The sequence below is a fragment of the Thecamonas trahens genome, assembly GCF_000142905.1.
Source record: "Thecamonas trahens ATCC 50062 unplaced genomic scaffold supercont1.20, whole genome shotgun sequence".
Lineage (NCBI taxonomy): Eukaryota > Apusomonadida > Apusomonadidae > Thecamonas > Thecamonas trahens.
Window position 1 is genome coordinate 70096 of NW_013657660.1, and position 27237 is coordinate 97332.

At 65.5% G+C, this 27237-nt stretch overlaps 5 protein-coding genes across 5 annotated transcripts; 2 read left to right on the top strand and 3 right to left on the bottom strand.

Moving 5' to 3' along the window:
- Positions 1-10: 10 nt before the first annotated feature.
- On the bottom strand, positions 11-19619 carry AMSG_04595 (uncharacterized protein; the record flags this gene model as incomplete). The annotated part of the gene is made up of 4 exons (XM_013902816.1): positions 11-8282; positions 8665-9250; positions 9289-12284; positions 12358-19619. 4 exons carry the CDS (start codon positions 19617-19619, stop codon positions 11-13), a joined length of 19116 nt encoding a protein of 6371 aa, XP_013758270.1.
- Positions 19620-19825: 206 nt separating this feature from the next.
- On the bottom strand, positions 19826-21308 carry AMSG_04596 (uncharacterized protein; the record flags this gene model as incomplete). Its single annotated transcript, XM_013902817.1, has 2 exons — positions 19826-21151; positions 21205-21308. The coding sequence occupies 2 exons, from the start codon at positions 21306-21308 to the stop codon at positions 19849-19851; spliced, it is 1407 nt and encodes a 468-aa protein (XP_013758271.1). The 3' UTR covers positions 19826-19848.
- Positions 21309-21618: 310 nt separating this feature from the next.
- On the top strand, positions 21619-25468 carry AMSG_04597 (cortexillin-2). Its single transcript, XM_013902818.1, has 2 exons — positions 21619-21704; positions 22081-25468. The coding sequence occupies exons 1-2, from the start codon at positions 21630-21632 to the stop codon at positions 25351-25353; spliced, it is 3348 nt and encodes a 1115-aa protein (XP_013758272.1). The 5' UTR covers positions 21619-21629; the 3' UTR covers positions 25354-25468.
- Positions 25469-25500: 32 nt separating this feature from the next.
- Positions 25501-26984, top strand: AMSG_04598 (uncharacterized protein; the record flags this gene model as incomplete). The annotated part of the gene is made up of 1 exon (XM_013902819.1): positions 25501-26984. One exon carries the CDS (start codon positions 25501-25503, stop codon positions 26662-26664), a length of 1164 nt encoding a protein of 387 aa, XP_013758273.1. The 3' UTR covers positions 26665-26984.
- Positions 26741-27054, bottom strand: AMSG_04599 (uncharacterized protein; the record flags this gene model as incomplete). The annotated part of the gene is made up of 2 exons (XM_013902820.1): positions 26741-26807; positions 26837-27054. The coding sequence occupies 2 exons, from the start codon at positions 27052-27054 to the stop codon at positions 26741-26743; spliced, it is 285 nt and encodes a 94-aa protein (XP_013758274.1).
- Between the last annotated feature and the right edge of the window lie 183 nt (positions 27055-27237).

The window sequence follows — 27237 nt, forward strand, 5'->3', positions numbered from 1 at the left end:
GAGAGGTTTATCACAGTTGGCCAGCGGCGGCCGGGGCCAGCTCGGCAAGCGCGACAAGGTCGACGAGCTCGGAGCGAAGGACCTTGATGACTGCCAAGTTTGCCGAGGTGCGGAGGAGGCACTGGCCGGCAACCACGGCAGCCGGCGGCGCAACGGTGGTCCGACGCGCGTGCAGCGACGGACCGAGATCGGCTGGCTCGTCAGCGTTGCGCGAGCCCGAGCCAGCCGCAAGCTCGAGTGCAGCGTCGAGGTCTGTCTGCAGCTCGTGCATGCGCTGGAGGAGCGCACGGCGCTCGGCCACGTGGTCGGCCCGCGAAGAGAGCAGCTCTTGCTGGGCGGTTGCAAGCCGGTCCGACGTCGACTGCAGCCGCTCGTACAGCGAGGCGACAAGGGCCTGCAAAGCCGGCACGGCCTCACCCTTGCGGCGCTTGAGCAGCTCTTCGTAGCGGGCAATGACATCTGCTAGGTCGGCATTGGCGGCTTGGATGCTGGCCATGCGAGCCTCGAGGTCCTCGTTGGTCACCACCAGCGTGCTCATGCCGTCAATGAGGGCGGCAGCCTCGCTGCGAGCCTTGGCCAGAGCTTCAGTGTAGTCGGTCATGGATGGCATCGCCGACTTGACGTCCTCCAGCTCGGCCCGCGTCTCTTGTAGCTCGGCCTTGACCGCCTTGTACTTGGCCTTGTTGGCCTCGGACGGAGTGCTGGCCAGGGCAGCCTCCAGCTCGGCCTGGGTCTCCTGAAGCTCAGCTTGGGTCTCTTCCAACTCGGCCTGGGTCTCCTCCAGCTCGGCCTGTGTCTCTTGCAGCTCGGCCTTGACCGCCTTGTACTTGGCCTTGTTGGCCTCGGACGGGGCGCTGGCCAGGGCAGCCTCGAGCTCGGCCTGGGTCTCCTGAAGCTCAGCTTGGGTCTCTTCCAACTCGGCCTGGGTCTCCTCCAGCTCGGCCTGTGTCTCTTGCAGCTCGGCCTTGACCGCCTTGTACTTGGCCTTGTTGGCCTCGGACGGGGCCTTGGCCCGCATCGTCTCCAACTCGGCCTGTGTCTCTTGCAGCTCGGCCTGTGTCTCTTGCAGCTCGGCCTTGACCGCCTTGTACTTGGCCTTGTTGGCCTCGGACGAAGCGTTTGCCAGGGCAGCCTCGAGCTCGGCCTGTGTCTCCTCCAGCTCGGCCTGTGTCTCCTCCAGCTCGGCCCGGGTCTCTTCCAACTCGGCCTTGACCGCCTTGTACTTGGCCTTGTTGGCCTCGGACGGGGCCTTGGCCCGCATCGTCTCCAACTCAGCAAGCACGACCGCTAACCTATCGCGAGTCTCCTCCAGCTCTTCCTGGAAGCCACTAGACAACGGCGCTGCGTCGAGAGCTTCATGTGACTCGCGAAGCATCCGGCGTGTGCCGGCCAGCTCGACCAGTGCATCGTTAAGCTGCAGTTCGGTCTGCTCAAGACGCTCGCGAGTCTCATCAAGCTCAGCTACAGCTGCGCTGGCACCCTCCAGCTTGGCCCGAGTCTCCCGCAGCTCGGCCTTGACCACCTTGTACTCGGCCTTGTTGGCCTCGGTCGGAATCCTGGACAGAGCAGACTTGAGTTCAGCCTTGGTTGCCTCCAGCTCAGCCTTCATCGCGCGATACTTGGCCTTGTTCGCCTCGGATGGTTGCCTCGCAGTATCGGAAACTGGCACAGACTTCAGCGCGGCTAGCTCCGCCTGCGCGAGCCCCAGCTTGGCACGCAGCCGTTCGTTGTCGGCGGACAGCTGCTCGAGCTCGCCTACCACATCGCGACCAGCGCGCGCCACCTGGACCACCGTCGCCGCTGCCGCCAGGTTGTGCCCCGACGGCGTCGTCTTCAGCTGCTCCACACTCTCAGACTCGGTGATCGTCCACGTATTCGACCGAGCCTCGTCTAGCTCTGCTCGCGCGGTTGCGGCCTCGGTACGCAGCCGCGCGTTTTCAGCAGACAGCTGCTCGAGCTCGCCCACCACATCGCGACCAGCGCGCGCCACCTGGACCACCGTCGCTGCTGCCGCCAGGTTGTGCCCCGACGGCGTCGTCTTCAGCTGCTCCATACCTTCGGCCTTGGCTTGCATCGCCCTCAGCTCTGCCCGCGCCTGCTCTAGCTCTTCACGAAGAAGCTGCTCTTGGTCCGCCGACTGTCGGTCAACCTTGCCCGCATTTGCGACCTCAACATGGGCCTGCTCCAGCTTGGCACGCAACCGCGCGTTTTCAGCAGACAGCTGCTCGAGCTCGCCCACCACATCGCGACCAGCGCGCGCCACCTGGACCACTGTCGCTGCTGCCGCCAGGTTGTGCCCCGACGGCGTCGTCTTCAGCTGCTCCATACCTTCGGCCTTGGCTTGCATCGCCCTCAGCTCTGCCCGCGCCTGCTCTAGCTCTTCACGAAGAAGCTGCTCTTGGTCCGCCGACTGTCGGTCAACCTTGCCCGCATTTGCGACCTCAACATGGGCCTGCTCCAGCTTGGCACGCAACCGCGCGTTTTCAGCAGACAGCTGCTCGAGCTCGCCCACCACATCGCGACCAGCGCGCGCCACCTGGACCACTGTCGCTGCTGCCGCCAGGTTGTGCCCCGACGGCGTCGTCTTCAGCTGCTCCATACCTTCGGCCTTGGCTTGCATCGCCCTCAGCTCTGCCCGCGCCTGCTCTAGCTCTTCACGAAGAAGCTGCTCTTGGTCCGCCGACTGTCGGTCAACCTTGCCCGCATTTGCGACCTCAACATGGGCCTGCTCCAGCTTGGCACGCAGCCGCGCGTTTTCAGCAGACAGCTGCTCGAGCTCGCCCACCACATCGCGACCAGCGCGCGCCACCTGGACCACCGTCGCTGCTGCCGCCAGGTTGTGCCCCGACGGCATCGTCTTCAGCTGCTCCACACTCTCAGACTCGTTGATGGTCCACGTATTCGACCGAGCCTCGTCTAGCTCTGCCCGTGCGGTTGCGGCCTCGGTACGCAGTCGCTCGTTTTCGGCCGCCAGATGCTCAAGCTCGCCGACCACATCCCGACCAGCACGCGCCACCTTGACAGCTGTCGCGGCCGTTGCAAGATTGCGGCTCACAACGCTCGGCTGTGTGCCATCGGCCACCATCACAATCGGCTCATCAAGCGCGTCTTCGAACACATCGCTCTCGCCATCCGACATCAATGACATCGGCGACGTCGCCCGCGGCGTCATAAACGTACCCAACCCGGCCGCCGCATCAGCCGCTGCCACCAACGAAAGCAACTCAAACCGCATTGTGTCCAACACGCTCTGGTAGTGGAACACGCGTTCGCCACCAACACCAACGCTCACTACAGGCACAGAGCCCTCGCCAGCAGCCGGCACAGTCAGCGGCATCTCCACAAGCGCCTCCAGCTCGCGCCGCACGGTTGACAGAGTTTGCACATACTGCACCACACGCGTCGTGTCAATTGCGACGCCGTCCTCGACTGCGGCATCCAACGACTCGCGGACTTCAGAGACTTGCTTCGAGAGGAACCCAACCTCCTCGCGGAGATCGCCTACCACGGCTTCGTATTGCGCCTGCTGCCGCGGCTCCATCCCCGGTTGCCCATTCGCGACAAGCTCGGCCACACACTCGCGTGCCTCGGCCACCACCGTCGAGTACTCTTCAAGCCGCCCAGCTTGCTGAGCAGACTCGCTTTGAACGGCATGCCGGACCTCACCGAGCTGCTCGGAGAGTGACTCAATCTCGGCCCGCAGCTCGCCGATGATGACCTCGTACTGCTCGCGGTACCCAAGTACCTGGCTCCGCATTTGCTCTATCGGCTGTGATGCCAGCCGCTCAATCTGCTCGTGCATCGTCACCACGGTCCGCTCGTACTCGGCCAGCCGCGTCATCACCTCGTCGTCCACACTCTCCGACTCAGCATGCAGCTGCGACTGCAGCGACGCAACTTCGTCGCGCAGGTCGCTGATGATGGCCTCGTACTCGTCGCGCGCTTCCAGCGGGTCACGACTCGCCGCCAGTGGCGCGTGTTGCACAAGGCTCTCCGCCATCTGGCGAACCACAAGCATGCTGTTCTCGTACTCGGCCAGCCGTTCCAGCGACAGTCCTGCAACTTGCTTTTCAAGCGCTGCAACGTCTGTACGCAGTGCCTGACTGGCGCCGTCGTTGCCCATATTTTGCACCATTGGCGACGCCACAAGCGCTTCAACGTAGAACCGCAGCTCGTTGAGTGCGCGCTCGTAGCCGGCAACCCGGGACGCCTCGATGCCTTCCGCAATCACCAGCTCTGGCGGCGACCGCGCACCAAGCTCCTCTAGCTCGGCAGTCAGCCTCTGCACTGTCGCGCGATACTCGACCAGGCGCTCGGCATTGCCGTCGGAACCACGCGGCGATGCCACAGGCGACGATGCCACAAGCATCTCTAGCTCCGCGCGCATGCTGCCCAGCACAGCTTCGTAGCTGGCTGTCCGCGCGGCTGCCTCGCTGTCGACCTTGGTGACAACAAGCGGCGTGACCATTAGCGACTCTAGCTGTCCCCGCGCATCAGCTACACGCTCTTCGTAGCCTGCAACATCAACCTCGGGGCGTTTCGGCGCAACTGGAACTATTCCAGTAAGCTCATCAAGCATACCACGAACCTTTGCCACGGTTGCCTGGTACTCAACCACCCGTCCAGCATCAATATGGCTTGCACCGCTCCGCGGCGACGTCACAATCAGCTCTTCGAGCCCGTCACGCACGCCCACCAGCGATGCCTGGAGCCGTGCCAGCCGCTCTGGCTGCGCAAGCACCTGCGCCTCCAGCTCCGCCACTCGCGCCCGCAGCAGGTGAACATCTTCATCCGCCTCCAGCGGTGCATGACTCACCACCGCAACTCCATCACCCTCAGCTCCATCGCGCTTAGCTGCGGGCGGACCCATCGCAATCAGCGCATCCATCTCGTCGCGAACCTTGGCAACAGTCTCCCGGTGCTCAGCCACCCGCCCAGTATCAGTCTGGCTGCCACCGCTTCGCGGCGACGTCACAACCAGCTCCTCGAGCCCGTCACGCACGCCCACCAGCGATGCCTGGAGCCGCGCCAGCCGCTCCGGCTGCGCAAGCACCTGCGCCTCCAACTCTGCAACTCGCGCCCGCAACGCATCCCGCTCACGCTGGTGAGCACTCCGGCTCCTCACCTGAACATGGGCCGCCTCGAGCTCGGACTCGAGCTCCTGCACCCGCTGACGGAGCTGCTCCACGTCCTCTCCGTGACGATCCTCATCACGCACAGCATCTGCGGTCACGAGCTCAACCAGCTTGGCTTCGAGCTCCGTTACCTGCGCCTTCAGCTCGCTCACCGCGACGTCCGCGTTCTGCACCACTTCGTTGGCAGCAAGCGAGACCACGGTCACCGCCCGCTCGTAAGCAGCCACGCGCTCCGCTCGGCCAATCACCACAGCCTCCAGCCGTGCAACCTCGTCTCGCAGCTGAACAATTCCATCCGCCAGCCGCAGCACATGACCGGGACCGGGGTTCTTCAGTTGCGCCAGGTTGCGGGCTTCCTCAGCATCGACATGCGCGTCGAGCATCGCCTCCGCCGCCACCCGCGCCTGCGTTACAGCCTCTACGTACTCAGCCAGCTGCTCGGCCTCGACGCCGGTCGGTCGAGCCTCACGCGCCTTCATCGCCCGCACCTCATCCTTGAGGATCTCCACCACCGACGTGTACTTGGCTAGATCTGCCTCGCTCGGCCCGACCCGCACAAGCACAGGATCCTTCGCCTCGGCCTCGGCCACAGCCTCGACATACGCCTGCTCAGCCGCGGCACGCGCCTCCGCCGCCGCCGCCCCAGACTGCGCCTGCACAAGTGCAATCACCGCGTCGCGCGCCTCGTCAATCGCCTCCTGGTACGACGCAATCTTGTCTGGCCCAATCGCCGCCGCGCTGCGGACCCGCGCTTGCAGTGTCGTCACTTCGTCGCGTAGCATCTTGACAATCTCCGTGTACCGCGAGACGTCGGCCTCGCTCGGGCCAGTTCGTGGCATCATCCGCGCCCTTTCGGCTGCAGTCTGTGCCTCTACAAGCGCCGTCACCGTAGCTTGCGCTGCCGCAACCGCGCCAGCGTACTCGGCCAGCTTGCCTGCCTGCTCGCCAGTTGCACCAGTCACTTGAAACTGGAGTGCCTCCACCTCGGCTCTGAGATCTGCCACCACTGCCACGAGCGCACCGGCGTGCTCTGCCTGCTCCGCCGCTCCAGTTTCCTGCTCCGCAAGCTGCTCCTGCAGCCGCGCCACTTGGCCTTTGAGCTCGGCCACGGCGCCGGTCGACTCTCGCCCGGCATCCAGCTCGGTTTGCAGCGCAATCAGCACCTCCACCTCGTTGTAGGCTGCCTGCACCGCCTCATGATACCCGACCACACGCTCCGCGACCACACTCGGGCTCTCAGCCACCGGCGCAGTCTCGCTTCGCACCGCGGATACCTCGGCAGAGAGCACTTCTACCTGGTCCTTAAGCATGTCAACCACATGCGCATACTGTGTCACCTTGGCGTCGTTTGCCACGCTCTTGGCCCGCTCCTCCTCCAGCGCAATCATCTGCAGCTCCTCGCGCTCCGCCTGCTGGCTGACAAGCTCGCTCGCCGCCGCACGCGCAGCATCCACAATCGCGTAGTACTCGGAAAACACCGCACGGCCTAAGCCCTCGGACCCGCGCGTGTTGATCTGCGTCCGCAGCGAGACAATCTCTGTCTTGAGCATGTCCACAACCTGCGCGTACTGCGCAATGTCATGTGTTGATGCTCGCGCCTCGTGCTCTGACTTGAGCGCCACGAGCGCGTCCATCTCCTGCCGCAGCTCCGAAACAACTGCCGCGTACGTCGCAACTTGCTCCCTTGCCACGCCTGACTGAACAACAGCTATCTGTGGCGACGACACTGCCACAGTCTCATCATCCGCCTCAGAAGCGCGCACCTCCACCGGAGCCACTGCCTTCGCCTTCTCATCCCCCAGTCCTCCGCGAGACACGCTCGCCTCGTGCTTGGCCACAAGCTGCTCAAGATCGGCGTGAGCCTTCTCCACAACAGCCTCGTAGCTCGCCACCCGATTGTGGAGGGCAACGATGGTGTTCCGCGCTGCGCTCTGTGAAGCCACAAACATATCCAGCTCGGCGGTAATCGCCTCGAGCTGTGTGTGATACGACGGCATTAGCGACGCTTCCGCAACCTGCGACGCCTCAATGACCCGCAGCTCGTGCCGAAGCTCGGCAATCGTAGCCTCATACGCCCGGATGAGCTCCTGCGCTGTCGCCAGCTCGGCTTCGGCGTCGTCAAAGACAAGGCTCGAGACAACTCGCTCCAGCCCGTCCTTGGGCGACGAGAGCTGGAGAGAAGCCGCGGCAGAGACCGACAATGCAACCGACTGCAGCGCCTCGGCACGCTCACGCGCCAATCGCTCGCGCTGCTGGCTCTCCGCAAGCTCTGCCGCGAGCCTGGCCACGTCCAGCTCAACCTCACCCATCCGCGCACGGGTCGAAAACAGCTCCTCCAGCGTCCCACGCGCCGTCGCAATCTGCGTCCGCCACTCCTGAATCCGCGCAGCCGACGCCTGCCGCGCTGTTGCATGACCCACGAGCCCAGTCACTGCCGACGATGCACGCTTCAGCATGAGGTCGCGCTCCTGGAGCTGCGCTTCGTATGCCGCCCGCTCGGCTTCCATATCGCGGTCGAGCTCGGCCAGGTTCGCCTCGTACTGCTCGATCATGGTGCTCACCTGCGCATGCACTGCCGCCATCGATGCCATGTCCTCCCGGAGCGCCATTACACGCTGCGTTTCGGCCGACGCTCCACCATAGCTCACTGCTGCCTGCCGCTCCAGCTCCGCTAGCCTCGCCTGGTCGGCCGCCCGCTCCTGCTGCAGGATCGCCAGTTCCTGCCGCAGATGCAGCACTTCCGGCACCACTTCACCTTGCGACGAGTCCCAACCGCCGTCGACCAGCGAGAGCGACCGCTGGAGAGCCCCAATCTCGTCTGCAGCGTCGGCACCGGCAGTCGCACCCGAGTCCACTCGCTTGCTGAGCTCTGCAAGGCTCTTGCGCGCCCCAACAAGCTCGTCGAGACTCGCCTCGTCGCCGGCAGCAATCACCTTTCCCAGCTCGTCCAGCTCGACCGCTGTCTGACCCAGAACCTTGAGCGCCCGCGCCCGGACTGCCCGCGCCACCGACGGCTCGTCAGCCTGCGCCTCGGCCCGACTGCGCAACGACGCCATACGGTCCTGCGCGATGCCGAGGATGCGCATCGCCGCAAACCGAGCCTCCGTCGGCGTCATGTTCTCGGCCGCGGTCTTCTTTGCCGAGACGCTAGCTCAACGTGGACATCGGCCAACTGCTCGCGCAGCGCGTTCTGGATGTCCATCGCCTCGTTGACCACGGACTCGGCCTGTGCACGGGCGCGAGTCAGCGCGGTAGCGGTGCTGCCAGGAGTGACAGCGTCACCATGCCCGCGAGAACGAACCAGCGCACTCTGCTGTAGCTGCGCCTCTGCCCGGCTTGCCCGCGCTGATGCATCAGCAAGCTCAGCGAGCAAAAGACGAGTGTCTTCGCCTGAGCCAGCCGCGATGCGGTGGAGGCGGCGATGCTCAAAGAGTTCGCGCTGTACCTCTTCCAACTCACCAAGGAGGACCATCTCGCGGTCGGACGCCGCCCCAGCCTCGCGCGCCGCGGCCAACTCGTCGCGCAAGACGGCGTTTTCCACCGCAGCGTCGACATGTCCTCAATCTCGTCGTCGTCATCAGCAAAGAGCCGCGAAGAGTCGCCATAGCTCGAAACACGGCGCTGAATCTCGCGCAACTCGGCGGTCTGCTGGGAAAGCAGTGACTCGATGTCGTCGTCTGAAGTCACCGGCTCGCCCGTTGTCAGGCTCGCAAGTGACTGGCGGGCTGCAGCGAGCGCCTCGGCAGTTTCGGCCGCCGCCGGCTCGGCCTTGTCCACTGCAACCGCAAGGTCACCCAGCTGCGCCTTGGTCTCATTCAGCACCGCCACAGAGCGGGCGCGGACGCCCGAAGCCGACGCCCGGACGGCCTCATCTTCCAACACCCGCATGCGCAGCGCAGCCATGCGTCCCTGAGCAATACCAATTGCCCGTGCCGCACGCTTACGAGCCACACCAGGCGGAACGCTCATATCAGGCTCGGACGCGGCCGCGAGCTGCACACGCAGCCGCGCGTTCTCAGCCCGCAGCGCATCCTGAGCGTTCTGGGCAGCGTCGACAACCTCGACGGCCAGTGCGCGTGCCTTGCTGGCCACAGCAGCCCGTGCGTCGATCGCAGCTGGCGGAGCATCGACGGGGCCACGCGTGCCAGCACACTCTTAAGCGCACCAATCGGGGTGCGCGCCTCCGAGAGCGCCTCCAGCTCGACCTCCAGATCGTCGATATGCGCAGCGATCTCACCGGCGCTCGCGTCTCCACCGAGCTCGAGAGCACGGATTCGGTTGTATGCAGCCTCCAACTCTTCACGCAAACCTGCATCTGAAGTCTCCATGGCATCGACGAGCGCAAAGGTGAGAAGCCGGACCTCGGAGAGCTGGGTCAGGCGAACAGGAGCCGCGACCGCAGGGTTAGCTGGCCTGTCGTCGTTCTCGCGAACCGCAGCATGCAAGTCGGCCATATCAGAGCGAGCCTCCGCAACATCGGCCATGGCAGTCTTAACCGTCTCGACCACCGACTCTAGTTGAACAATGCGGTTGTTGGCTGCTAGAAGCTGGTTGACTACTGCGGCTGCATCCGGCTCGGCCTCGCCGACCGCCACTAGCGCGGCCTGCTCCATTCGTGCTGACTGCTCCTCGGCAGCCTCGAGGGCCTCGACAAGCTCTGTGATGCGGAACTGTGCCTCGCTCGCCTCGACGACGACAGCCTCGACGGCGGTGAGGCCTGTCTCGAGCTCGCGAATGCGGTCGTGGGCAGCCGCGAGATCGTCTGCTAGCTCAGACTCACGCTCTGATGTGGTCATGTTGCCTGCCCGGGCTGCAGCTTCCTCGAGCTCACCGATACGTGCACGAGTGGCCGCGACATCGGCCATGGCACTCTGAACCGTCGCCACAACAGCCTCGAGCTCCAGAATGCGATCCCGGGCAGCCAACAAGTTGGCGCCCATGGCGTCGGGCCCCGCCCCGGCACTCGACGGCGCGACAAGCGGAGAGACGGCGCTGGCAGCAAGCTCGGAAACAAGCTCGGCAGCTTCGGCCACAGCGGCCAAGTGCAGGCGTTGCGCCGCCACCGACCCGGTGGCAGCAGTTTCCAGATGACCCATGCGCAGCCGCGCTGCCTCGACCTCGGCCACAGTGTCCTGGATAGTGGTCACTGCAATCTCAAGCTGGGCAATGTGCGCATGCGCCGCAGCAAGCTCCACTTTGAGCGTCGCCGATGACGGCGAGTCGGTGCGGGCGTGATTGGCTTCAGCCTCGGCCTCGAGCTCGATGATGCGGGCCTGTGCTGCCTCGACCTCGACCACAGTGTCGTCGATGGAGGCAACAGCAGACTCGAGCTCGACGATGTGGGCATGTGCCACGTCGAGCTCCTGTTCTAGGCGCGGCACGTCGGCCATAGCAGCCTCGAGATCGCGCTCGAGTTCGAAAATGCGGTCTTGCGCCGAGGAGACATCCGTGAGCGCACCTTGGACTACCGCAACAACCGACTTGAGCTCGGCAATCTGGTTGCGGGCCGTGGTGAGCTCGGACTGCAGCTCGGTCACAGTCTTGGTTTCGTCCAAAGGTTGCGACGTAACCGTTGACTCCTCCATAATAGTCGGCAGCGCCAGTCCAAGCGGCTGGCGCCGCGATTCGAGCTCAACAATGTAATCGTTGGCAGCGGCGAGGTCGGCCTCCAGGTCAGCGACGCGGTCCTGGGCCTCGGCCACGTTGTGCATGGCATCCTTGACAGCGGCAGCGACTTGCTTGAGCTCGGCAATTTGGGCGCGCGCTTCATCCAGCTCGGCGCGCAGTTCGACTGCGGCTGCGCTACCACCAGCCATGGCTTCAAGCTCGACCTCAAGGCTGGCGATGCGCTTCTTGGCAAGCGCAAGCTCTTGCTCGAGCTCAGTGACGCGCTTCTGGGCAGAGGCCACATCGGCGACGGCGTCCTCGACGGCGGCGGCTACCTGGCGGAGATCTGCAATCTGGGCCCGCGCGTTGTCAAGATCGGCTTGCAACTCGGCTTCAGTCGAGTCAGGCGCGAGGTGGGGCCGCGACGGACGGGCCTCGAGCTCGGCAATGTGGTCGTCGGCAACCGCAAGCTCATGTTCGAGCTCGTCGACGCGCTTTTGGAACGACCCGACATTGGCCATGGCATCCTGAACTACCGCGACAGCATGCTTAAGCTCGGCAATCTGAGCATGGGCCGAGTCGAGCTGCTCCACGAGGTCGGGGCGCACAGCGTCGGTGTCAGTCTCAAGCTGGGCAATATAGTCGCGTGAGGCGGCCAGCTCAGCTTCGAGAACCGCGACGCGCTCGCGGAGATCGCCCAGCTCGGACGGTTGCGACATGAGTGCCAACTGATCATGGGCTGCGGCGAGTTCGGAGACCACCAGATCGGCGGCGGCCTGGACATCTACCAGCTGCAGAGTCGCATTCTCAAGCCGGGACTCGAGCATGCCGGCACGCCCGGGCCCAGACCCACTTGCTGGAACAGCCTCAAGCTCAGTCTCAAGCTCAGTAATCCGGAGCTTGGCAGCAGTCACATCGGCCATGGCGTCGTGAACGACAGAGACAACCTGCTCAAGATCGGCGATTCTGGCATGAGCAGCGGTGAGGTCAGCGCTACTAACCTGACGCTCAACCGGCGAATGCGCATCAGAATCGACAAGCGAAAGCTCAGTGGATGGAGCCGACTCGTGCTGAGCAATGCGGGTACGAGCAGCGTCAAGCTCAGCCTCTAGCACAGCCAACCGCCTCTGAGCCGCCTCGGCTTCAGCAACTGTCTCTTCGACAGCAGCAGCAACAGGCTCGATCGCAGAGATATGGTGGCGGGCTGCAGCTAGCTCCGTCTCCAGCGCCACAACTCGCCCCTGCAGGTCGGCGTCGCCTCCAGACTCCAGCTCTGCAATACGGTCACGGGCAACTGCCAGCTCACCGACAACGTCATCAGCAGCCTCCTGCACGGCCGCGAGCTTACCGACTGCAGCACGCTGTGAGGCAGCAAACTCTGCTGCATCGGCTTCCAGCATGACGTTGCGACGCTTGGCGGCAGTTACATCATCCATGGCTTCGTGAACAACGGCTGCAACATGCTCGAGCTGCACAATCTTGGCGCGCGCAGCCCCAAGCTCGTCTTCGGTCTCGTCTTCGGGGTGGTTGACTCGGGCGCGACTGCTGGGACATCGACCGGAGACGCAGCTGCCTCGAGCTTGGCGATGTGATCACGAGCAGCGCTGAGCTCGACTTCCAACACAGCCACCCGCTCCTGAACGGCTTCTGTCTCGGCCCCTTCTCCTCGGCGGCAGCAGCAGCAGCCTCGAGCTCGGCGATGTGATCACGAGCAGCGCTGAGCTCGACTTCCAACACAGCCACCCGCTCCTGAACGGCTTCTGTCTCAGCCCCCTTCTCCTCGGCGGCAGCAGCAGCGGGCTCGAGCTCGGCGATGCGGCTGTGGGCGGCCGCCAGCTCACCAACAACATCATCAGCAGCTGCTTGCGCAGCCGCTAGCTTGTCAATCGCTACAGGGCGCAGCGTAAGAGAGCCTGACACATCTGCATCGGTTACAACCGAGTCGACAGAACGAGCACCCGGTAGGAAGTCGCGGGCAGCCTCGAGCTCGGCCTCAAGCTCTGCATTGCGGCGCTTGGCGGCGGCCACATCATCCATGGCTTCGTGAACAACGGCTGCAACTTGCTCGAGCTGCACAATCTTGGCGCGCGCAGCCTCAAGCTCGTCTTCGGTCTCGTCTTCGGTTTCGAGAACGGGGGTGGTTGACTCGGGCGCGACTGCTGGGACATCGACCGCAGACGCAGCTGCCTCGAGTTCGGCGATGTGATCACGAGCAGCGCTGAGCTCGGCTTCCAACACAGCCACCCGCTCCTGAACGGCTGCTGTCTCGGCCCCCTTCTCCTCGGCGGCAGCAGCAGCGGGCTCGAGCTCGGCGATGCGGCTGTGGGCGGCCGCCAGCTCACCAACAACATCATCAGCAGCTGCTTGCGCAGCCGCTAGCTTGTCAATCGCTACAGGGCGCAGCGTAAGAGAGCCTGACACATCTGCATCGGTTACAACCGAGTCGACAGAACGAGCACCCGGTAGGAAGTCGCGGGCAGCCTCGAGCTCGGCCTCAAGCTCTGCATTGCGGCGCTTGGCGGCGGCCACATCATCCATGGCTTCGTGAACAACGGCTGCAACTTGCTCGAGCTGCACAATCTTGGCGCGCGCAGCCTCAAGCTCGTCTTCGGTCTCGTCTTCGGTTTCGAGAACGGGGGTGGTTGACTCGGGCGCGACTGCTGGGACATCGACCGCAGACGCAGCTGCCTCGAGTTCGGCGATGTGATCACGAGCAGCGCTGAGCTCGGCTTCCAACACAGCCACCCGCTCCTGAACGGCTTCTGTCTCAGCCCCCTTCTCCTCGGCGGCAGCAGCAGCGGGCTCAAGATCAGCAGCATGGGCACGCACAGCATCAAACTCAACCTCCAGCTCGGCCACGCGCTCAGAAACCTCATCAGTTTCGGCCGCCTGGAGCGCGACAATGTGATCATGTGCAGCCGCAAGCTCACCAACCACGTCGTCGGCTGCAGCCTGCAGAGCTGCCAGCTTCTCCGCGGCGACCTCATACTGGCGATCAACGACGTAGACCTTGGTCGCACCAATGCCCGAGGGTACACCCGACTCGACCCCAGCCACAAAGTCACGAGCAGCAGCCAGCTCGCCCTCCAGCTCGTCGATTCTGTGCTTCGCGGCGGCGACATCAGCCATCGCATCGTGGACGGTTGCCACAACCTGTGCCAGCTCGGCGATCTGAGCGCGCGCTTCCACCAGCTCGGCCTCAGTTTTAGCGACAACCTGATGGGCCTTGTCAGCGGGGGCTGCATCCTGCGATGCGTGAGCGGTAGCGAGGTCGCCGACGACATCATGCGCGGCGGAATGCACGTGAGCGAGCCGTGCAGAGGTCTCGTGCAGCTTGGTCTCCAGGAATCTCACCCGTTCGCTGCTACGGCGCGCAGCGTCGTGTGCAACTGCGGCATCGCCAACGACTGTGCTTGCTGCAGCACGTGCTTCGTCCAAGCGACGTGCAGCGTTGCACAGTTTGATCTCGAGTGCATCGACGCGTCCGTGCTCGGCGGCTTCAGTTGCATGCAACGAAGTGGTCTCGGTGCGTGCGGCGACGGGCTGCGCCTCGAAGTGAGTCAGCCGCTGGGCACCGGCGCGAGCATCAGCAAGCTCGGCCACAACAACATCTGCAGCAAGACGCACGGCGTGCAGCTGCTTGATGCGAGACTGCTGCAGATTGCTGTGGCGCACATCACGCTCATGGGCCTCGACTAGGGCCATGTGCTCCCGGGTGGCGTTGACGTCGTCCATGGCGCGGGTGATGGTATCAACGACAAGCTCCAGCTCTGCAACCTGGCGACGAGCCATGACGAGGCGCTTGTGCTCGGCGACGGCGCCCTCATGCTCGAGTTCGGCCACGCGCGCCCGGGCGACGGCGAGTTCGTCGACAACACGAGAGGCGGCGGCCTGGACAGCGGCTAAGTCGACAAGCCGGGCCTCCTGCACGTCGGGCGGGAGGGCGATTGCTTCGCGAGGAGCCACACGTGACGGATCAGCGGCAGTCACAGTGCGGATTTCTGGACGTGATTCAGGCGCATCGGCAGCGTCAGCCTGGAGCTCGATCAGCCGGGTCTCCAGTGCTCCCACCTTGAGCGCAAGCACCTTTGTCTCGGGCTCCAGCGCGACGAGGCGAGCTTCCGCTGCCTCAAGCTCGGCAATCCGAGCCCTGAGCGTCTCTTGCTCAGCGTGACGACCTGCGTCGTCAAGGTCATTGCCTGCAGGACGAGCAGAGTGAGACTCGGAATGGACAGGTGTAGACTGCATCCGGGGCATCTCATGTTCAGCGGCAAGCGTCGCGACAGGTTCCTGCTCGGCGGCGATCGCATCAATGAAGTCTGTCTCGGTGTTGTGGGCGTTGAGAACCCCAGCCTGTACTTCCAGCTCGACAACCCTTGTCTCGGCAACTTCCAGCTCGGCGACCCGCGCCTCGGCAACCGCGAGCTTCGGCTCAATCTCGGCAACCTTGGCCTCGGCAGCCTCGAGCTGCGGCTCAATCTCGGCGACCTTGGCCTCGGCAGCCTCCAGTTCGGCAACCTTGGCCTCGGCAGCCTCCAGCTTCGGCTCAATCTCGGCAAGCTTGGCCTCGACAGCCTCCAGCTCGGTGACCCGCGCCTCGGCAGCCGCGAGCTGCGGCTCAATCTCAGCAACCTTGGCTTCAGCAACCTCCAGTTCGGCAGCCTTGGCCTCGGCAGCCGCGAGCTGCGGCTCAATCTCGGCAACCTTGTTGGCCCTGGCAGCCTCTAGTTCGGCAACCCTGGCCTCAGCAGCTTCCAGCTTCGGCTCAATCTCGGCAAGCTTGGCCTCGGCAGCCTCGAGCTGCGGCTCAATCTCAGCAACCTTGACCTCGGCAGCCTCCAGTTCGGCAACCTTGGCTTCGGCAGCCTCGAGCTGCGGCTCAATCTCGGCAAGCTTGGCCTCGGCAGCCTCCAGCTCGGTGACTCGCGCCTCGGCAGCCGCGAGCTGCGGCTCAATCTCGGCAACCTTGGCCTCGGCAGCCTCGAGCTGCGGCTCAATCTCGGCGACCTTGGCCTCGGCAGCCTCCAGTTCGGTGACCCGCGCCTCGGCAGCCGCGAGCTGCGGCTCAATCTCAGCAACCTTGGCTTCAGCAACCTCCAGTTCGGCAACCTTGGCCTCGGTAGCCGCGAGCTTCGGCTCAATCTCGGCAAGCTTGGCCTCGGCAGCCTCCAGTTCGGCAACCTTGGCCTCGGCAGCCTCCAGCTCGGTGACCCGCGCCTCGGCAGCCTCCAGCTTCGGCTCAATCTCGGCAAGCTTGGCCTCGACAGCCTCCAGCTCGGTGACCCGCGCCTCGGCAGCCGCGAGCTGCGGCTCAATCTCGGCAACCTTGGCCTCGGCAGCCTCCAGCTCGGTGACCCGCGCCTCGGCAGCCGCGAGCTGCGGCTCAATCTCAGCAACCTTGGCTTCAGCAACCTCCAGTTCGGTGACCCGCGCCTCGGCAGCCTCCAGCTTCGGCTCAATCTCGGCAAGCTTGGCCTCGACAGCCTCCAGCTCGGTGACCCGCGCCTCGGCAGCCGCGAGCTGCGGCTCAATCTCGGCAACCTTGGCCTCGGCAGCCTCCAGCTCGGTGACCCGCGCCTCGGCAGCCGCGAGCTGCGGCTCAATCTCAGCAACCTTGGCTTCAGCAACCTCCAGTTCGGCAACCTTGGCCTCGGCAGCCTCCAGCTTCGGCTCAATCTCGGCAAGCTTGGCCTCGACAGCCTCCAGCTCGGTGACCCGCGCCTCGGCAGCCGCGAGCTGCGGCTCAATCTCGGCAACCTTGGCCTCGGCAGCCTCGAGCTGCGGCTCAATCTCGGCGACCTTGGCCTTGGCAGCCTCCAGTTCGGCAACCTTGGCCTCGGCAGCCTCCAGCTTCGGCTCAATCTCGGCAAGCTTGGCCTCGACAGCCTCCAGCTCGGTGACCCGCGCCTCGGCAGCCGCGAGCTGCGGCTCAATCTCAGCAACCTTGGCTTCAGCAACCTCCAGTTCGGCAACCTTGGCCTCGGCAGCCTCCAGCTTCGGCTCAATCTCGGCGACCTTGGCCTCGGCAGCCTCCAGCTTCGGCTCAATCTCGGCTACCTTGGCCTCGGCAGCCTCCAGTTTCGGCTCAATCTCGGCAACCTTGGCCTCGGCAGCCTCCAGCTTCGGCTCAATCTCGGCAACCTTGGCCTCGGCAGCCTCCAGTTTCGGCTCAATCTCGGCAACCTTGGCCTCGGCAGCCTCCAGCCCGGCAACCCGTGCCCGCAGACTATCAGCCTCACCGGCGAGCTCCCCAAGGCATACAACAAGCTCCTCGGCACCATCCCGCACCGCCTCTACGTCTGCAAGCGCCCAGCCAACTCCGCGCTGCGCACCGGCAACCAGCGCGCTCTCCGCGGCCTCTCGCGCCGCCTCCACCTGCGCGAGCCAACTCTCCATTTTGGGCGAGCCAGCGGCCCGGCTCTTCCGCAGCGCCTCAACAGCCCGCCGGTGCATGCCCACTTCCGACGCGTACACCTGAAGCATCGCCTCGGCGTCGCCAAGCTCCACCCGGAGCCGCTCGTTCTCGCGTGCGAGCCTCCGCGCCTCGCCCGGCGTGAGGCTGCTCAACTCGGGCTCAACGAGGTCCAGCGACGTGTCCTGCACCACCTCGCCACTCGCTGGCGTCGCCATCTGGCTCTGGAGGTGCAGGCCTCCCAGCAGCGCCACCTGCTCGATGAGCGCCTCGACCTGCGCCTGCAAGTGCGACGTGATGAGGAGCGTCGACGCGTGGTGGTCTTCTGCCGCCGATGCCGTAGACACCAGCTGGGTGTGGAGCTCCTTCTTGTCAGCCACCAGCCGTCCCAGCTGGAGACGGAGCTTGTTAACAGCTCCTGCGAGCGCCTCGCGCTCAGCGCACAACGTCTGATTCTCCGACGCGAGTGCATCGTTAGCATCCTGCACCGCTGCAGACTCGGATGCGAGCTGCTCATGGCCCTCGGCGAGCCATGCGTTTGACGCCTCGAGCGCAGCAACCTGGTTGGCGAGCTGACGCACTCGGTCCGCCAATTCGCCCTTTTCGAGCACGCTCGTCTCGAGCGCGCCGGCCAGAGCCGTTGCCGCCGCGCGCGCCTCGCGAACCGATGCCAACCGCAAGCCAACCGCGTCGCGCGAAGGACCGGCGTTTGCCTCACGCACTGCATCGTCGAGCCGCCGCTGGAGCACCGCAATGTGGGTGCTCGCCTCCTGCTCCTCGTACATTGTCTCGTCCACAAACGCCGAGAGCACAGGCAGTGCCTCGTGTAGCGCAGCCACCTCGTCTTCAACCACAAGCTCGGCCGCGTCGGCCTCCGAGCACGACCCGCCTGACGAGAACGAGAGCGACTCGATCGTCGTCGCTGCCTCCAGAGCTGCCCGCAAGTGGCTGATCTCGTCCGCAGTCCCCGTCTTGATCCGCGTGTACGCGCCTAGGAGCGCCTCAAACTGGACCCGGAGGTCGTCGTACAGCGCTTGCAGCTCCGCGTGTGCACCACCCAGCGCATGCAGCCGGTGCGCCGCCGTTTCTGACGCCGCGTACAGCTCATCGCGCTCGGCCACCAGTGCCCGCCGGTCCGCGAGCGCCACGTCCAGAGACGCGTTCTCACTCTCCAGCCTCGCAATAGTCTCGGCGGCTGCTGCCGCCTCCTGCCGCAGCTCATTGAGTGACTCTTCGGCGTCGACAAGCGCTGCCTGAAGATGGCCCTTGCGCCGTGTCACCATCGCCGTCTGCGACGTCATCGACTCGAGCTCGCGCTGCGCCACGTCCAGCGCAATGACAAGGTCGGCCTTCTCAGCCTGGAGCTGCGCCTTTTCGCGGGTGAGCGTCGTAACCTGGCCACGCAGTTGCTTCGACGGGCCCGACGGCGACGATGCCACCAAGTTTTCCTTGTCTAGCGGAGTCCGCGCCGGTCGCGCCACTGGCCCGCTCCGCCGGTTCTCCTCCACCGCCCGCATCTGCTCAAACCGCAGCATGAGCGCCTCGGCCTTGCGCTGCAGCGCATCCCGCTCCTCTCCGAGCCGCTCGTTGGCCTCGCGCTCGTCCTCGAGCGAGTGCTCCAGCTCACGGATCCGTCTTGCCGCTGCTACCTGGCTTTCTTCGAGTTTGGTCCTCAGCCCGGCTGTTGAGTCGGCGCCGCGCTGTTCCGCACTCGCAGCCTCGGTCTCGAGCGCTACGTTGCGAGCCTCGACGTTGCGCAGCTGCCGCTCCAGCTGCAACACACGCTCGTCCGCCACCGCCAGTCGCTCCGACAGCGCCGACCGCCGGTGGATCTCCTCGTGGAGTGTCACCGATATCGTGTCGAGGTCTGCCACAGCCGACGACGCGTCGGCCTCGGCCTCGAGCGCAACAATCCGCGCTGATGCGTCGTTGCGGTAACTCTCAAACGTGGTCTGGACTTCCTCCAGCGCCTGCGAGAGCGAGAGCGAGAGCTCTTTCTCCCGTGCCAGCGCGTTGCGGTGTGACTCGAGCAAGTCCTTGGCCTCGCTCAGCTCAGACTTGAGGCCCTGTGTCGTCGCCACCAGCAGCGACCGCTCGGCACCAAACCGCGCCTCGAGATCGCTCAGCTCCCGGGCATGCTCTGCGCTCAATGTGTCCAGCGAGTAAAGCGCGCTCTCCAGCTCGCCCTCGTCGTCCGACGACGAGCTTGCCGCCAGCTCCGCGCCTGACCGCGACGAGCCCGGCCCGAGTGAGAGCAGCGCAAGCTGTGACCGGAGCTTAGCATTGGCTCTGGTCTTTGCCGCGCACGACGACAATAGCGACGCATTAGCCTCCGTCAGCTGAGCCACGTTCCCAGCAGCCGCCGACTGCTGCGCCAGCGCCGAAGTCAGCAGCGTCCGGAAGTGCGGGAGACGGTCGGCGGGCAAGTGGCTCTCGCAAAAGAGCGCCACAGCTTCCAGCGCCATGTGCTCTGCGTGACGCTGCGTGTTTGTGTGTGTGCGTGTGTGTGTGTGTATGTATGTGTGTATGCGACTGTTGCTTCTCTGCTCGCTCGGCTCTGCTCCCACGCCCACGTGCAGTGTCCTTCTCTCGGCTCTCGGTACTCTGCCTGCCTTCGCGCTCGCGCCGAATGCTGAACCGCCGACTAGGTGAATCGCCCTGAAACCGCACCTCTGCCAAGTGACTTTTACGCTGCTACCGCTCGTCACTGTCGGTCGAGTCCATGAACAGTGCATCGATGCGGGTCGGCGTCGGTGCCTTGGGCTCGTCCAAGGCGAGATGCGAGATGTCGAGCTGGGTCACAGAGGTCTGCCGCCGGCTGGCCATGGGCGTTGCTTCGATGAGCTCTTGTGCCTCATGGGCGCAGTCGTCCGACGACTCGTCGTGGGCCAGCTCCTTCTCGTTGGCGATGTGCTGGAGCTGCGAGGCGTCAAAGTCGATGTCGTCTGTCGACGTCTCACCCCCGCCGTGGCCCATCAGCCTGTCCAGGTCATCCAGGTCGTCGATGCTCTCTACCGGTGGCGGGTGCGCTCCGGCAAGCGGCGGCGGCGGCGGCGGGAGCGAGCCGGTGCTGGCCTCGGCGGCAGGTGCGGCCGGACGCGGCGAAGGCGCAGCACAAGCCTCCTCGGCTGCGTGAGCCTCGCTCGTTTCATCGCTGCTCGCAAGCCGCGAGCCGTGGACTCGCTCCTCTTCGGTCTTGAGAAAGTCGGGAAAGTCCGGGACCGGCGGCGGCTCGTCGATGGGCGTGTCTTCGATGACTGGCTCTGGAGCCTTGAGAAACGCGTGTGCCGGATGCAGTTCCGAGCCCAGGTCGCGGGTATGCTCATCTTCGTGCTTACCTGCGACGTGTGAAATCCAGAACGCCACCTCGCCCACGCGGACCGAGTACGGCGGCAGCGGCGTGCCGAGCATCGGGTCCCACATCGCCGCCAGCGCCGGCGCGAGCTTCTTGCCGAGGGCGTAGTACCGCCGCGCGAGAAGCGGCCTGTTTGTCAGCACCGCCGTATACGCCAGCAGCCGGTACGCACGCGACAGATAAATGGCGTCCATCGACGCCGCTCGGATGTACGCAATGAGGTCCTTGCGCGCCTTGGACACCGCGTCGGCGTCGCCGAGACAGATCAGTGCGTTGGCCCGAAAGTACGGCGCCGGCGAGAGGTCATCGTCGGCCTGCAGTGCAACAGCCATCGACAGGTCGTACACTGCCAGCCGGAGGCCCTTGTCCTTGGCCGACGGCACACGGTGCTGCCGCGCCCGATTGTACCGCACCACCCCGCGGAGGAACCAGAGCAGGCCGTCGTTGGGATAAGCCTCGATGGCCGCGGTCAGCGCTTTGGTCGCCTTTGGCCGCGAGACCACAAACGAGGTTAGCACTGCCGAGGCCCGCGGCGGGACCTCGGGATCCGACGCCAGCATCGCCAGCAGCTGCGGGCTCAGCCCACCCCCGGCGCGCCCCTCAGCTTCTCCTGCTCCAGTCGCAGCGCCTCCGCCAGCTTGGCTCCAGCCGTGGCGGGGTCCCACTCTGCCATCTCCCGCGCTTCTTCCACACACGAAACTGCATGTCGCCACTGTGCGTAGGCCGAGCCGAGCGGTGCACCCGGCAGAGGCAGGCCGACATCGGCCAGCTCCACCTCGTACTGCGCGAGCGCGTTCATCGCCACTCACCCGCCGCAACAAGCTCAACAAGCTCAGCGCCCGTGACAAAGGACGTCAGGTAGAAGTAAACGCGTGTGAGTGAGCGAGAAAGAGAGAGAGAGAGAGAGAAAGAGAGAGAGAGGTCTGGAAGCGTCGAGAGTGTATCCGCATTCACCCTCACACCACCTGGCCTCTGCCCGCGTCGGCTGTCGGACCGCCGTCCGCCGGCTCACGCCAACCGCTCAACCGCCGACCAACAACCGCCCAATGGTACCCCCCCATTACTGCCAATGGCCACCACCAATGGACAGTCGGCTGGCAGGCCACAGTTCTCTCGCAGCATGAGTCGCTCCGGCCGCAGAGACTCGTTCCGCGAGCCGGTCACAGCCGACGAGGCTAATGCTATTGCTAAGCGTGTACGCCTGCCAGATTGTTCTTCCCCTCTCTCCTTCCCTGCCTGCCCTCTTTTTGTCCTTGCATTGCCCAGAGGCAGCAGCAAAAGGCCGTGCGGCGTGCCGAGCCGGTGATGGCCAAATTCAGGTGAAAGGCTGGCATTTTTTCGCCCTGTCTCCCTCGCCTTCCTCGCCTTCCTCGCCCTCCCCACACTGCTAGCGCCACACCACAGCCACCCACCACCTTGCTCGAGACAGCTTTGGTGCAGTTGTAGAAGACCATCCCCCCCTCCCCTCTGCTAGTTTGCCATGCCCATCTGACGCATGGCGTCGGCTACGCTCCGTTCCCAGCACCTGATCACGATCACCGGGTGAACTCACCGACGCCGACGACCCCCAGACCTTCACCAAGTGGATCAACTCGCAGGTGGAGAAGCATGGGCTCAATGTGGACGATTTGGCGACGGACTTGGACACAGGAGTGGTCCTTTGTATTTTGCTGGAGGAGTTGTCGGGCATGAACGTCGGCCCGTACACCACCAAGGTTAAGAACCAGTTCATGGGCACCGCCAACCTCAACACAGCCATGACCTTCCTCATGGACACCGCCAAGATTCCGCTCGTCAACATCGGTGCCGAAGACATCCAGCACCACAACCTCAAAATCATCATGGGCCTCATCTGGCAGCTCATCATCCGGTTCGAGCTGCAGGGCGAGGACGGCAAGGGCGGCGAGAAGGCCGCCAAGTCGGCCATGCTCTCGTGGATCCACGACACGCTCGGCGCCATGGGTAACGACATGCGCATCGACGACTTTAAGCGCTCATTCATGGACGGCAAGGCCTTTCTTGCCATCCTGCACTCGCTCGACCCGAGTCTGCTCACCGAGGAGCAGCTGGCGTGCGACGATGCCCGGACCAACCTTGAGCTCGCCTTTTCGCTTGCCGAGGAGCACTTTGGCGTCGCACGCATCCTTGACGTCGAGGACATGCTCAACGGCGGTGACGAGCGCGCCGTCCTCACCTATGTCTCACAAATCTTCAAGGCCCAGCGCGCCATGTCCGAGGCCAAGATGAAGGATCTGGAGGCGCTGCGCGCTGCCCATGCCGCCGAGCAAGCGTCCAAGGCCGAGCTGGAGACCTCGCTTGGCGACGCCGAGGCCCGCATCCTCGCTCTCGAGGCCCGCATCGACGAGCTGGAGAAGGCGTTGGCTGAGTCGGAGGACGACTCGGCCGCCAAGGCTGCCCAGATTGCCGATCTTCGCGAGCAGCTGGCTGCCGCCAAGGCTCAGGCCGCCGACGCCGACGCCGGCGCCGCTCAGGCCCTGGCCGACCTCAAGGCCGAGCTCGACGCTCTTGATGCCAAGGCTGCTGCCAAGGCTGCCGAGGTCGAGAAGCTGCAGCGCGAGCTCGCCGCCGAGCGGAGCAAGGCCGAGACCGCCGAAGACGAGGCTGTACGAGGCCGCCGCCGTGCCAACACGCTCTCTTCAGAGCTCGAGGAAGCCGTCGGCGAGGCCGACGGCGCCAAGGCTGCGCTTTCGGACGCCAAGTCGAAGATTCGCTCGCTCGGCAGCGCACTTGCCGACGCCGAAGCTAACAACAAGCGCCTCGCTGCCGACCTTGCCCGTGCCCGTGACGACCTCGAGGACGCACAGGCGACGCCGACGCTAGACCTCTCCAAGTACGCGCCGCGCTCCGAGCTCGACGCTGCGCTCCGCGATCTTGTCGATGCCCGTAACGAGGGCGAGCTGGCAAAGGCCAAGGCTAGAGCGGCAGAGGCCCGCCTGGCCGAGTCTGAGGACGAGCTGGCCAGCCTCCGCCGTGAGGCCGACAAGGCTAAGCGTGCCGCCAAAGAGGCCAAGTCGGCCGTGCGCGAGACCGAGGACGCGCTGCTCCGTGCCAAGTCCTCGCGTCCGCGGGCCGGCTCGGTCGTCGACGTCTCCAAAGTCCGTGCCAAGGACCGCGAGCTCGCTGCTGCTGCTGCCGCAGCCGCCGACAAGGACGCCGAGATTGCCCGCCTCCGTAGTAAGCTGGAAGAGGCCCTCGGCGAGCTTGCCCGCGAGCGGAAGACCTCGCAGCGCCGCTCGCGCGCGCTCTCACAGGCGCCCCTCCCGCAGGATCTTGATGACGTTTCGGACGAGCTCGACGCTGCTCGCCGTAAGCTCCGCAAGCTCGAGCGCGACAACGCCGATCTGATGGCGCGCCTGGCCGAGGCCGAGGCGCTTATCGACTCTGCGTCCGGCGCCAATGCTACTCTCAAGGCCAACGCCGAGGCCCAAGTCCGCCAGCTCCGCGACGCGCTGCAGGGCCAGCTCAACGCTGCGCTCCTCACCAAGGACCGCGAGCTGGCGCGAGTGACCGAGGAGCGCGACGACGCCGCCGCCGACCGCGACGCCGCCGCCGCCGCTGCCGCTGCCGCTGCCAAGGAGAACAACCTACTGAGCACACGCGCGGCCGAGCTCGAGGCTGAGCTGGCCAAGGCCAAGGCCGACGCTGCAGACAAGCTCGCGCGGACCAAGCGGAAGCTAGAGGACCAGATTCGCTCGCTCCGGGAGGGCCAGCGCGGCTCGGTCACGCTCAACAACCACAATCTCGAGCTCATCGAGCAGCTCAAGGCCACCAACCGCAAGCTCAAGGAGGAGGCCCAGGCCCGTGAGGGCCGACTCTCGTCGCTGCAGGCCGAGCTCTCGGCAGCGCTCGCCGAGGCTGCCCGTGCCGAGACCAAGGCCGACACGCTCGCGGCCGACGCGTCGCGGATGAAGGCCCGACTCGGCGACCTCTCGTCCAAGCTCGAGGCGTCGGGCCTCGAGCTCTCCCGCGCGCAGAGCGAGATGACGCGGACCGTTGCCGAGCTCAATGCCAAGGACGCTCGGATCAAGTCGGTCGAGGCCCAGATGGCGGCTGCTGAGGACCGGGTCACCGACGAGCGCGAAAAGGCACGCCGCGCCGAAACTCGCGCCATCGAGGCCGAGGCTGAAGTTGACGCGCTCAAGGCGCTGGCCAAGCGCAAGGCTAACGCCAAGTCGGCATACGACGTCTCGGAGCTCCTCGCCCAGATCGACGCGCTCAAGAAGGAGAAGATCACCCTCCGCAAAAAGTGGAAGAAGGCTCGGACCCGCGCAGACGTCGCGTCCAGCGAGGCCGCCTCGGCGTCGACTCGCGCCGCCGAGGCATCGTCGGCTCTGGCCACCGCACAGGCGGATCTCCGCTCGGCCAAGGCCACCGCCGAAGACGCGACCCGCAAGGTCGCCTCGCTCGAGCATGCCCTCACCCGCGCCCACGACGACGCCGACGCCGCCAACGAGAAGCTTGCCCGTCGCGAGGATGAGCGCACCATCCTCACCGCCCGCGTCGCCGACCTCGAGCTTGCCGTCGCCCGCAACCGCAACCCGACTGGCGTCGATCCCGACGAGCTCCTCGCTGCCAAGCGCGCCGCTGACGCCGAGGCCGCCCGCCTCCGCGCCGACGTCGCCCATCTCAGCTCGCTCCTCGACGACGTCAAGTCGCGCCTTTCGTCGGAGACCCGCCTCCGCGGCGACGCAGAGCGCGGCGCAGGCGAAGCCCAGGACGCAGTCCGCCGCATGGAGCGCAAGATTAAGCGCCTCCAAGGCGCCGTCTCGGGCCTCGAGACCGAGCTCGAGGACGAGCGCCGGCTCAGGTTGCGCGCTCGCTGAACGACGTCGAAACTTGCGGTCACCCGCAGCCGCACGGCACGGACCTGACGCCCGGCCACCACTGACCCACGCCGCCCGCCAAACCCATACACACACACTTGTCCTTTCACCACCACCACCTTCCCTTCACTCACACACCAACCACTCATGCTTCGCCTCGCGCTTACCGCGCCCCTGGCAGCATTCCGTCCAGCCGCGGCAGCCGCCGCCGCCGCGCCGCACCTGGCCCGCGCCGCGTCATCCACCCGGTCGTCGGCGGCGGCGACGACGACGTCTGTGCTCGGCAGCCGAAGCGCCGTGGCTCGGGCTCGTCGGCGGGCTGACGAAGCCGACAAGGCCGCCGGCATTGTGAGCAGACGGTCCGGGCAGGCGCTCGAGTGGTTTGAGGATAGAAAGCCGATGCGGCGGCTGGCGGCGGCGGCAGTAAGCTCGTCGACGGCGGCGGTGGCCGGCGGCCGCGAACTGCTGGGCGATCTGTGGCTGGGATGTGTCCGGCTCTTCCGCAACGCCCGGCTGACGGCTCGACTCGAGGCGCAGACGGCAGATGCGGTGCGGAAGCGGTTCTCGCGTCGCCGGAGGCAGCGGTTTGTGGACAAGACGTATGCCGATCTCAAGCGGCTCGTGCCGTTCGCCCTCCTCAAGGTCATGCCCATGTCGACCGTCACCCTCCCGCTGGCCATCAAGGCCTTTCCTTCGCTCCTGCCGTCGACCTTTAAGCTCCGCATCCTCGGCGGATCGAGCGCCGAGTCGCGGGCGCAAGCGGCGGCCAAGGCGCGGTCGGCGGCGGCGGCCATGATCGCCAAGCTGCGGCTCGGCGAGCTCGCCCTCTCAGACCATGCCTTCCGGGCGCTGACCTCGGAGCAGATGGCGCCGCTGCGGTATGTCCGCCGCGGCTCGCCGGTCTCGGCAGACGACATCATCGGCAACGAGTCTGTGTTTGTCGAGCACATGCGCCTGCCGGCCGCCCCGACTCCAGCACTCAAGTCACTGGCTGCAAGGATGGGCCTGCCCATGTGGGGCCCACGCTGGGTTGTCTACACCCGCCTCCTCCGCCACTTTAACCACATCATCCGCGACTCGGCCCTCATCCACGCCGAGGGCATGCATGCGCTCTCCCACGACGAGCTCATTGTCGCCGCCCGCGAGCGCGGCCTCCGCATCGAGGGTCTTACCGAGGCTCACATCGTTGCTGCCATCCGCGAGTTTAACAAGCTCGCCGCACACTCGCCGGCTCTTGTCTCTTCGCTGCTGCTCTTTGCCCATGGCAACTGCATCACCGAGTTGTGGCTTGCTCCGTCGACCCGGTTGTGAGCGTGCTCAGCTCGAGCCTAGGCGAGAGCTCGAGCTCGGGCTCGACGAGCGGTCCGAGTCGGAGAGGCCGTCGCCATCAGTATCGATGGAGAGATGCGCCCGTTCGGCGCCATGGTGCGGGGTGTGGTGCATGCCGTCGGCGTCTGACGACTGCGAGCGGAGGAATGTCGACATGAGGACCTCCTCCTCCTCCTTGCGCTTCTTGACCTCGACTCGCTTGGGGATGATGCGGCAGCACCCGTTCCACAGCACGAACAAAGCAAGCAGACCCACAAAGACCACCGCAGCCATGAGCCCGATCCAGGTGCCGAGGTACACCTTTGAGTCTTCGGTGACCGGCGAGAGCGACGGCGGCGGCGGCGGCGCATTGGCCTGCACCACCGCAGCCATGTCCACTACGCAAACAACCACAAGGGCGCAAGCCACACACCAGTCGCCACGCCACGCTACCACTGCGCCACCTTGGCTCTGGCGGCTGGGCGTGGTGCTGCCGCTGACGCTGGTTGTCGTCCAGCGAGTCAGCCACCGGCCAGTCGCCGTCATAGGGAAAGTGTGCGGTGGGATGTGTGTGTG